This window comes from Grammomys surdaster, unplaced genomic scaffold, assembly GCF_004785775.1.
Source record: "Grammomys surdaster isolate TR1022 unplaced genomic scaffold, NIH_TR_1.0 125671, whole genome shotgun sequence".
Classification (NCBI taxonomy): Eukaryota; Metazoa; Chordata; class Mammalia; order Rodentia; family Muridae; genus Grammomys; species Grammomys surdaster.
In genome coordinates, this window is record NW_021620508.1 from 1,282,305 (window position 1) to 1,294,343 (window position 12,039).

Sequence of the window (12,039 nt, forward strand, 5' to 3'; positions counted from 1 at the left end):
TCCCACTTGTGATTCAATAAGCAGTAGATGAAAGGCTTTATTTCATATAATTACTTCTTTTTTCCATCATGAATCCTCCAGTTTTGATAACGGTATGTGGCAGTTAAAAGTAACTTTCCTGAAGCTGGGAGAAGTGGGTTAGCAGTTCTAACACTAACACTAGCTTAGAATTCACCAGTGAGCTCTTCACAGCTCAGTGAGAGTGCCTGCCCAGCAAAACAAAGCCCTGGGTTCCAACCCTGGCAGCCCCACCCCAAAGACCCTTTCCACAGATCATAAAGAAAATTAGGAAACTTAGTATACAAACGACAACTAACAAATCTTTAATTAAACCCATAGTGTAGGCTAGGACTAGATCTCTAAGCTCTACTCATGAGTTCACCGAGTTCTCACAGCAAACGAATACATACTTTTAAATATGTAAAAGAGGAAATAAGCAACTACTGATAACATATAAGAAAAAAATCTGGAAAAACAATACTTCCCAAACTGTAATTACCTTTCTGGCATGTCATTAGGATTAGGGTTCATGAAAAGGAACAAAATAGCATACAAGGAGAAAATAAATTCAGCATTAAATGTTCTCATTTTTAGGAGGAACGGAACATCAGACATACAAATGGAAGTTTGGAGTCATGTTAATGGAGACAGCTTTTATAAATGCAAAAATTCAGAAGTAACCATAACATGAGCAATAGTCATTTAAAAGATATTAAGTACATCTTTCTAATTAGACTCCGTCTTTGCTGAAAAAGCAAGATGACTTTTTAGCATGAGGAAAGCAGATGTGGGAGGAATACAAACACCCTAACTACACATCGTCTGCTGGACTGGTTCTACCGATTTGATAGCCGTCATCTATAATCAACACAGTCACGCTTCATCTTCATGTGGCTGAGCTTCGGACTTTCTGGTTTTCTCTTTTTTCTCACAAGCTCATGAGACACAGCATTGCGACCTGCGCCGCCGCAGACCCCACGCCGGAGCTCCACGAGGAACTTAGCTCACACAACTAAAACACCGTGCTGTTAGCCCAAGCATCAGAAACACAGTTTAAACACAAAAGATAGACCTAAAAATATGAGCAAACATAAACAACAGTATGGCAAACCTCCAAGCAAGGGGGGAGAAAACCTAAAAGGCAGCTAGCATTGGTGTGGGAGGAAGACAATACATGTGGGCTTGGAACTCATAACCTACAGTCAAATAATTCAGATGCAAATGTAAATATCTAGTCAAACAGTGTCAGAGAGTGTAACCCTCAAGCATGGACTATTAGTCATTGGTATGAGTTTCCTGATGGCGAGCGAGGTCTGATTCATTACTAAATGTCTCCCCACATTCATCACAGCTACAGGGCTTGTCCTCACGATGAGTTCTCAGATGTCGTGTAAGGTTTGAGCACTTATTAAAGGCCTTTCCACACTTATTACATTCATACGGTTTTTCATCTGAGTGGACTCTCTGATGTTGAAAAAGCTGTGAGTTCTGGGTGAAGGCCTTCCCACACTCAAGGCATTCAAAAGGTTTCTCGCCAGCATGAATCCTTTGATGTTGCCGAAGCTGTGAGCTCTGCGTGAAGGCTTTCCCGCACTCCTTGCACTCGTAGGGCTTCTCCCCAGTGTGGATTCTCTGATGATTGGTAAGGGCTGAGCCACTACTGAAGGCTTTCCCACACTCCTTGCACTCGTAGGGTTTCTCCCCAGTGTGGATTCTCTGGTGCTGAACAAGCTTGGAGCTCTGAGTGAAGGCTTTGCCACATTCCTTACACTCGTATGGCTTCTCGCCTGTATGAACTCGCACGTGCTGAAACAGTTGTGAGCTCTTTGTAAACGCCTTCCCACACACTTTGCACGCATAGGGCTTCTCGCCGGTGTGGATTCGCTGATGGTCGATCAGATTGGAGCAGTAGCTGAAGGCTTTCCCGCACTGCTTACACTCGTAAGGTTTCTTACCCGTGTGGATCCTCTGATGCTGAGAAAGGTAAGAGCTACAGCTAAAGGCCTTTCCACAATCTTTGCATTCAAAGGGTTTCTCACCAGTGTGGATTTTCAGATGGCGAGTAACATGTGACCCACAACTGAAGAACTTCCCACACTCTTTACATTCGTAAGACTTCTCACCAATGTGATTTCTTTGATGTTGAATAAACTGTGAGTTCTGGGTAAAGACCTTTCTACATTTCTTGCATTCATAGGGTTTCTCATCAGTATTAATGATTTGACGTAGGGTAAAGAAAGTCTGCTGAACAAACGTGGGCATGTATTCACCAGTCAGTAACTCTTGGCTTCCATGTCCATTCTGAAATTGGCTTCCGCCGTCCAGAACGTCTCTATAACTGGAGTACTCGAGGCCTTGCTTTGAAAGTCTCATTAACTCCCTCTGGCAGGATTCTATCTCATAAACTTCCTTCTTTAGAGATAACAACTTGCTTTCACACATTGACTCCAGAGCTGAAAGAAAGGAAAAATAGCAAATATTCTTTTCCTCTCTTGTTTGGAAAAACTTAAACTTTCATACTGGAAATGAAAAAGCGAAAGTGAAGACACTGTCTAGTCAGTAAGTTACACAGGCTCACGGAGATCTAAAATGGGAACGACAGAGACAGGGAGACTAACCGTGGAAGAGAAGAGACGGCCTCGCTATCCAGCCCTATTGGCCATGAACTCAAGAGATCCTTTGGCTCCCAAGTGGGAGGATTAAAGGACCGTCTCCTGAGACAAGGTCTTATTATCTAACTCTGCCTGGTTTTGAACTCTGGATCATCTTGCCCCAGTCTCTCCAGTTGCTAGGATTATGAACATACACTGCCCATTGTCCTGGTTTTCTGCCATGGAACTCGAGATTCTCTGAATCACAGCAGTATGCTGGTGTTGTTACTGAGGCAATTCATGATGGGCCGTGAAGAGCCTCAGGACTGGTTCTGGAAAGATGGCCCAGGGGTTGAGAATGTGTGCTGCTACTGCAAAGGACTGTGGTTAAGTTCCCAGTGCCCAGACAGCTGCTTACAGATACCTGTAACTCTACTTCCAGAGGATTTTATGAAGTCTTCTGACAGCGGGCACCAGTCCACAACTGGTGGTGCATACACACCGCACACACTCAGGGTCATGAATATAAAATACCACATCTGGTGCACACATACCACACACACCCAGCCCCAAACATATAAAATAATATATCTTTAAAAGAAAAAAAAAAAAAGTTTTCTTTTTCACCAGAGGGTGAATCAGGCTGTTAGAAGGTTGGGATTTCAGGTATCTGACTTCTGGAGAACAAGGGAAAGACTGAAAACCAGTTAGATAACTGTACCCGTGTAAAAACAAAACCAAGCTAGATGACCTGAGTCTGACCCCCTGGACCAACACCATGCACCGAGAGAACGAACTTTCACAGTTGTCCTTTGACCCCCACACACTCACCCCATACAATAAATAAATAAATGAAACTAAAAACAACAACAAAAGAGCTTTTTTTAAAAAAATGAACTTGCTTTTCTGACTTAGACCAAAGTTTTTGGCAGAAGCTTACAAAATAACAACCAAGGAGCTGGAGAGATGGCTCAGGTGTTAGCGTTGCCTACTCTTCCAGAGGTCATTTCCCAAAACCACATGGTGACTCACAACCGTCTGTAATGGGATTTGATGCCCTCTTCTGGCACATGCAGGTGTACAGGCACACAGAGCACTTGCGCATACATAAAATAAATAAATAAATACTCTTTCAAACAAAGTAAGACCGGAAGGTGCGGTTTCCCGGATCACCAGCGAGCTGTCCCTGCGGGCCACGCCCTGCTCAGCCTCTCACTTACCCGAGCACAGGCCTCTTGTAAGCTCTTTACCAATCATCCAGGGCTCTTTGCCTTGCTCCAATAAAGAGATCACCTGAGGCTTGGGAATGTGAAGTCCTGCTTACGAGAAAAGATATGGAACATAGTTACGCTGTGGGAAACAGATGCAATCCCTCGATCACCAAGCAAGAGACGCCAAGACAGGAACAGCCAAGGACGAGGAAGCAGCTTCAGGCCCAGCCCGCTGGAGCCGCCTGGTTCCCAGGCTTCTTTTTCAGCCCAGCTGAAACCATTTATTTGCAAACAAGGAGCAGGAATTCAGGTGGCAAACTTGAAAGGCAGCTGAGAAACTTCTTGAGGAAGAAGCAGACACTCCAGAGATGGCTGCACTGTAGGTACAGGTGCCCTTACCCACTGACAGCAGGTTGTGGTAGTTCTCCAGCATTACATCTCTGTACAAGTCTCTCTGTGCAGGGCCTAGACACTCCCACTCCTCCTGAGAGAAGTCCAGAGACACGTCACTGAACACCACTGGTTTCTGAAACAAATAAACACACCCAGGCGTCTAACACAAAAAGCACTTCCAAAATGCTGGTGCTTGTGTTGTTGGGCTGAGCAAATGAGCCACTACATGATGTGACCAAGACCCAGAACCTCTGGATTGTCTGTTCATTAAGAAACAGGGCACAAAGCCAGGCATGGTGCTGCCCAACCATAATCCCAGCACCAGGGAGGGTAAGGCAAGAGGATTCAGCTGGAGCTGCGTTGTCAGCCCAGGTTTGCATAGTGAGTTCAAGACCAGCCTTAGCTATATAGAGTGATCAAGTCACAAAGCATGTGCATAAGGCCCGGGTTTCAAACACCAAAACAATAATTCATTTCTTGTTAATACAAATTATTTTTCTGGTGGCCAATGTTTTGATTTTTTGACTGTACAATCTCAACAGCTTATACACACTGGTCAAACTTATAAGAATCACCCATTATCATTCTTGTCCCTATCTGAAATAAGTAAAACTTATTTTCATATAGAAAATCAGCATCACCCACATTTCCTATTGATGTCAACTGTTTCATAAATGCCACCAGAGTCTCAGAGATCTGCGCTTACCAGTCTCAAAGCCTCATAAGGTAACAAACCTCTCAACCTTTGAAAACACCAACCCCGCCTCCTGTCCCCTATCACTGGAAGCTGCTGGTTTATAGACATGATTTTGGCTTCTCCACGTGTCTTTCCAGCTAAGTGACTCATACTGCCACCTCATCAGATGACAGCCCAGGCAGGACACGTTTATTCCAGAATCCTACACTCACTCCCCTGGGCACATAATCCCCTGTCTATCACGGTGCCTGGGAAAAGGCCAAGAAAAGATTATCAGTTATTTGCTGAATGAAAATACTAGCGTTGCTTGAAAATGAAGGGCACTGAGGGATGATGGAGGATTAGCTGGCATGAGTCAGTGGGGACCAAGTTCCTGACAGGAATCCTTATCACCCACACACGTCAGCACTGGAAAGCAAATGCAGCCTCCTGAATGGCTGGGCCACAATATGCACACCACTGTACCTGGACAAAGTAACGGAATGCCAGGGATGTAAGACACACCAGTGACCTCGGCCATGGTTTTAAGTACTGTAGGACAAGGCCAATCTTATTCAAGACTGTTCTCCTGGAGAGACGGAGGGTTCTGAGAAAGTAAGACTGGGTAAGGAAAGAAATACCCTAGAAACTACACTAGCCTCACCATGAATGCTTACAGCAGTCACATGAAAACTGTTTTTCTTGTTAGAACTCTAGTGAGTGAGAATATGGAACAAATATTACCTATACTTTCTGTGATACTTGAAACGGGACCATGCTGGAACTTGTTATGTACACCAGGCTGGCCTTGAACTCAGAGATTGTCTGCCTCTGCCTCCCAAGTGCTAGAATTAAGGTATGCAATCCTGTGCAGCTATTTTATTAAGTATTCCCTTCATCTCTAGGGAAGCTTCCTGTCTTGATGTGTACTCTCACACACTGCAGCTGGAAATACAGATTGATAAAACCACTTTGGGAGGTCAGCATCGATTCAGTGGAATGCACGTATAACTTACGGGCTAGCAATTTTACTACCAGGGATTTACATAAAACAAAAGACCTACTGCGTATGCGTACTGAAAGACACAAAATGTGCTCTTCGTAATCGCCCAACATTGAAAACAACTCAAATGACAATAATGACATAAGCTGTGCCATCGTCCTCACTTTTAAAAAATGTATTTTCTGATATGGGGTCTTGCAGACAGTGAATACTGGCTTGGAACTCACTCTGTAGCCCAGGTTGGCCTCAATCTTACACTCCTGTTGCCTCAGCCTCCTGAGTACTGAGATTACAGCTGCCACCTTATCTGACTTCTTACAATGACAATGTAAAGGACAACAGTAAATGAATAACTCTCAACTACATATGGCAACATGGGTGAATCTCCTATCGTTCATAACATATACTATTAAATAACGCCTTCAAGAAAAGTAAAATATTAATACCCAGCAAAAGGAACCAACAAGGGCTGGAGAGATGGCTCAGTGGTTAAGAGCACTGACTGCTCTTCCAAAGGTTCTGAGTTCGATTCCCGGCAACCACATGGTGGCTCACAGCCATCTGTAATGAGATCTGATGTACTCTTCTGGTGTGTCTGAAGACAGCAACAGTGTACTCACATACATAAAATAAATAATAAAATAAAAAAAAAATAAAAAGAACCAACAAAAAGGATAGACATTTTGTGATTCTGTGTATATAAAATACGATACAAGCAAAAATTAATCTATGGATACAGAAGACAAAATAAACATTATAACACTTAGGCAGCCCTCCCCTCCAGAAGGCAGAGGCTGATTAACATTCCTCAGACCACAGGGGGTGGGGACTGACCTGGGGAGGGGAGGCTCCCCGAAGAGCACATGGACAACAGACCAGGTCCTTGCCACCTCATTCCCTGAAGACCAATCAGTTTAAAAAGTCACACTGTTCTGCCAATCATATTGTGCCCAATGGCTGCTGCCCTCAGGACTGTATAAAAGCTCACTGACCGAGCAGCGTGGGGTCGACTCTCCTATTGGGATGCAGGGTGGCCCCAGCACGCTGGAACGTTAAGATTCTTCCTGCTTTTTGCAGATTCTTTCTCCACGTGGTTCACTCACGGGGTCTCCGGCTAGCTAAGGCTCTTCTCGCTAGACTCTTACCATACCACTTAAATTACATTTGTTTAATTGTGCATGAACGGAGGTCAGAGGACAACCCGTGAGGTGCCAGTTTTCTCATTCCAACATGCAGGTCACAGGGATTGAACCCACACCGTCAGGCTTGGCAGCAGGCGCAGTATTTGCTGAGCTATCTTGTCAGACCTGTTTTTTTTAGACAGGATCTCATGTGTCTGTGAGGGCCTTAAGTTCACTGTGTAGCCAAGGATGACCTTTCTGCTAACTCCCAAGTGCTGGAATTATAGGACTGCACCCGTGTGGAAGCTTCATGTGTGCTGGGCAGATCCCAGGCCTCATATAAACCAGGCAAGCACTCTGCCCCGAAGTGCATCCCTGTCCCCTGCATGCTATTATTGTTAATCATCCCTTATTATTTTAATATTCCAATACCAAAGGGTTGACAGTCACAAGACAGAATGACGATATTTATGAATCACTGATGAAAATTTAACTTGTAAAAACCATATTGTAAATCGGCATGTGTTAGAGTAATGGTTTTATTCAGTGTGAAATGCAGGCATAAGGGTTTTTTTTTGTTATTTGTAATAAGGCAACCCTAGATTTTTTTTTGGGGGGGGGAGGACAAAGAGTCTCACTATATAGTCCTCAATATATAGACCAAGAGGTAGCCTTAAACTCACAGAAATCAGCCTGATTCTCATCTAGTAAATTCTGCTTTGTTGTTTGTTTTGAAACAGGATTTTTCTGTGTAGCCCCAACTGTCCTAGACTTCACTATGTAGACCAGACTAACCTCAGACTCAGAGAGATCTGCCTGCCTCTGCCTCCTGAGCGCTGGGATTGAAAGTGTGTGCTACCATTGCCTGGCTTGGATTTTTAAAAGAAAAGCAGGACTCAAACTTTTACAGACCTTGGCTTGGTGGCTCATGCCAGTAACACAGTACTTAGGAGGCTGTGGCGGGACAATCTAGAACAGCAGTTCTAGATACTCAAGTGGCTCTGGATAAATCAGATATTTACATTATGATTCACAACAGTAGCAAAATTACATTCATGAAGGACCAACGAAATAATTTTATGGTCGGGAGTCACCACAACGTGAAGAACTGTATTTAGGGGTCTCAGCATTAGGAAGGTTGAGAACTGCTGATTTAAAGCTTGGAGTCAGCCTGGGTTATACAGTGAGACCCTGTCTCAGAGCTAAATACAACCAGCTAAACAAAAAAACCTCAAAATGGGGGCTGAGTGCCAGCTCAGTGATAAGAGTGCTTCCTGCTCTTGCAGTGGACTGGATTTGGTTCCCAGCCTCCACAACCTTCTTTATCTTCAGTTCCAGTGACTCTGGCACCCTCTGCTGGCCTCCACCAGCACTGCATGTATGTGGTGCTGCACATATACACACATGCAGAAGTCTGGTGACTCCTACATGAAACCGCAGCTCAGGGAAGTGGAGGCAGGAGAATTAGAAGTATAAGGCCATCCTCAGCTACATGCGTAGTTTGAGACCAGCCTGTCTCAAAAATCAAAAGAAAGCAGACAACAACCAAACCACACAACTGGGACACATAATTTTCAGTCCAAATACATGAAATAGTTAATGCTGCAAGATCCCACCCTTGAAAATATCATGAAAAGGAAATTGATCAAGCAGAGGTTACCTTTGTGCAGCAAAGATTTAACCTGGCTGTTTCCCAAGTTCTTTGAAATAACCATGTCACAGATAAGTGTTTAGAAAGAAACAAAAACTGAAGTTGTCTAATTCCTATATTAACATGTGACCATTAAGCAGAAGGAAGTCAGGGAGAACACAGGCCGTGTGTCTAAGTTTTCCACCATTCTCATGAATGGATGATCTGAAGAACCAGGTCACCTGATGAGTCTGTGTTAAGACACAGAGACATCTATATCGTTTAAAGCTGTTAAAAGTCTTGCTGGGCCGGGCGGTGGTGGCGCACGCAAACTTTAATCCCAGCACCCGAGAGGCAGGGACAGGCGATTTCTGAGTTCGAGGCCAGCCTGGTCTACAGAGTCAGTTCCAGGACATCCAGGGCTACACAGAGAAACCCTGTCTCGAAAAACCAAAAAAAAAAAAAAAAAAGAAAGAAAGAAAGAAAAAAAGAAAAAGAAAACAAAAGTTTTGCTGGGGCAGTCTCTCAGCAACTGACTTATCTTGACCTCTCCATCGTTCTGTCCCTCCGTGTGGTTCTCACTAACTGCTTCTATCTGTCCTGGCGGCCTTCTGCCTCCATCTTTGTCTGCCGGCAACTCTGCCTGCCTGGAAGTCCCGCCCTCTTACTTCCTGCTCCAGCCCAGGCACCTGCTCTTTATTATGCAAAAAGGCACATTCCTTACTCAACAGGTAGGTAGGGGAAGGTCACATTACTTTAAAAGGCAAATTTGGATGTGACATTTACGTATCCTGCTAGCTAGTTGTTGCCAGCTCCAAATAATAACTGAAAAACAAGAACACCTTTTACAGCCAGAAAGTACAATCTTTGTGGGTCATGCCAGCAGATATCCCAGTGTACCTTATTTTTGCCGTGGTCCACAGCCATTCCTCTTTTCTCCACTGGGTACCTCGGGAGGAGCGGAGCTGGGGAACAAGAAAGGAGTCATGAAGTCCCAAGCCTTTTAATAAAAGGCTACCCAGAGAGAAGTCTAGGTTCTCGTGACAATGAGTCAGAGAAGGAGTGAAGCCAATGTTGTCCAAGACTGGAATCTGTTCTCAGCTCACTGGGGTCACTTGGGCAGTCGGAGGCATATCAAATCTACAAACCTACAGCCGCTGTCAGTCGCCCGCCAAGGAACCACAGATATCCTCACAAGTGCACCACAGTCACACATCCATCCTGAGGATCCAGCCACACCCACACTTACAGAACCCTTTAAATACAACACCACATAAAACCACAGTGCTACAAACGGTCACAATAGCACACTCACAACGGTTATAATTACCTCCAGTTGCCCTCATGGAGTTATACACAATCAATACACCATACACAATCACACATTCAACAGAACAGCCGCTAAGACACACACAGCCTGAGAATTACAAGCATCTTCCGATCGTAGTGAGAATTCTGGAGTTTTGGTATCATTAAAAAAACGCGGAAATATTCTAGGAGTATGTTTTCCTTTTAATCCCAGGTGTGGGGACACGGGGGACATGGGGATACTTCAACTGATTTGCCTCGTGCTCTAGGAGAGGGATGGATTTGCCAGCTGCAGATAGTTTCTTCGATTGTGTGACATTTGAGATTCTGAGAACTTTTCAGAAGGTACATAAATGCTAAGGTCCAGACAGGCAGGATTGGTAGTTGTTGGTTGTTCAGGAGGTCGGTTAAGGTTTGTTAGTCATGCTCAAAGACGAAACAAGAAATTAGATTCAAGGTTTTCTCTCTCTCCCCCGTCTATTTTTCTTTCTCTCCTATCTAAAAACAAGAAATTAGATTCAAGGTTTTCTCTCCCCCGTCTATTTTTCTTTCTCTCCTATCTAGCGGGAGGGTGGTGTGTGTGTGGGGGGGAGGGTTATAAAGGGTGGAGGTGGGAGAGGAACCCACAAAGTAGCAAAGACCAGCTACATCCAACCAAGCTCATTGTATCGCATAAAGTTACATAATCACACTCAAACATCCTCACAGTCACAGGCATCCAATACACGTAGTATACAAACATACACAGAGCCCCCCTCAGATTAACAGTCATGGAAGCGTAATTACCGATTATCTGATATATCCCTCATACACACGAGTTATACCGTTACACACAATAGGTCCAAACACACGGGGACGCGACCACACTTACGCACACAGCCACAAAGTTATTAATCACACATAGTAATAAAGAAAATGTGCATACGTACACACACAGCTCTGCGCATGTTCACAGGTCATTGACACACCCACCAAAGAAACCTAAAAATCACAGCCACGCACTCGCGGCGTCCTGGGGTCACTTAAGGTCACACTTACACACAGCCAAAGCCTCACTGCTGCTCACCCGGCTCGACCAGCTCCCACTGACCTGACATCTCAAATACTGACTGGTATTTCCTTTCAGACCCCAGGGTCGCACCTTTGGAGCCTTAACAAGGGCCTAGGCCGCTCGCCGTACACTTTCCCGTCCCCGGACGACGAGGGTCCCGCAGGCAAAAGAAGGGGCTGCCTAGAATTCGCGGACGCTTCTGGGAAATGTAGTCAGCGATTGGAACTGGCGGGGAAAATGGCGTCCATTCTCGGATTTCCCGCCAGGGCATGGCCTGAGGCGGGCCGAGGAGCTCGCTCCGCATTTGGAATTTTGTGCGCGAAATTCCTACACACAGTTAAAACTCGGACCGAAACTCTCAGAATATGTAGGGCTGACATCCCCGGCACGAGCCCTTTCCACGATAGGGGCCAATCTCAAAGAAGAATCACTGTATGTTTTTGGAGTAGGTTTGCGCCGGAAGTTGTATATTGTTGCATGTGTTTCTGGGAAATGTAGTCTAGAAAAGGAACTGCGTGGCACTGGTCTCCTGGAACAAAGTTGCTGAAATGATTTCTGAGATACCACACCCTGAGCCTGGACATTTCTGGGCCTTGTAACTCACTGTAGGAATGTTCAGGATGACGACAGATTCTCCGTTTTGCCCTTCGCAGTTGGCGAGGCGCAGTGTAGGATTTATATGATCCATTTAGGTGGCATATATAAAAAAGAATGAATATTATTTATTAAAATCTAACAGAGTTAGGAAAAATTGTAAACGAGTGAATGTTCCCGAGTAGGTATAGGGTTCTGTTATAGCGTCGTGAAAAAATTTCTCTTCGAATTTTGGTACACTCTTTTACTTTGGTGTTTATGGGTCTCATTGCTAGATAACTATTTCCGTTGTTAGCTGAACAATATTCTATTTTATGAGTTATGTGTATGGGTTTGTATATCCAGTCACATCACATGTTTGTGGTTGTTACAGTAACTCTAGATTAGTTGATTTTAATAAAGCAGATAGAGGCGTTCGTTTACAATTCTCTCTCTCTCTCTCTCTCTCTCTCTCTCTCTCT

General features: G+C 44.5%; 1 protein-coding gene across 4 annotated transcripts in view; it reads right to left on the reverse strand.

Moving 5' to 3' along the window:
• Positions 1-294: 294 nt before the first annotated feature.
• LOC114639028 (zinc finger protein 383-like) overlaps positions 295-12,039 on the reverse strand; it is a 49,168-nt gene continuing 37,423 nt past the window's right edge. The window contains exons 1-5 of one of the 4 annotated variants that reach the window (XM_028787697.1): positions 11,075-11,157; positions 9,526-9,590; positions 4,202-4,328; positions 3,812-3,907; positions 295-2,453 (exon numbers count right to left, since the gene is read on the reverse strand). In XM_028787697.1, the coding sequence (XP_028643530.1) occupies positions 1,276-2,453; positions 3,812-3,907; positions 4,202-4,328; positions 9,526-9,552 (1,428 nt within the window). In that variant the 5' untranslated portion in view covers positions 9,553-9,590; positions 11,075-11,157 and the 3' untranslated portion in view covers positions 295-1,275. Of the gene's footprint in view, positions 2,454-3,811; positions 3,908-4,201; positions 4,329-9,525; positions 9,591-10,862; positions 10,876-11,023; positions 11,158-12,039 lie in introns of those variants that run through there. The other 3 variants (XM_028787696.1, XM_028787698.1, XM_028787699.1) reach the window with 3 other exon arrangements.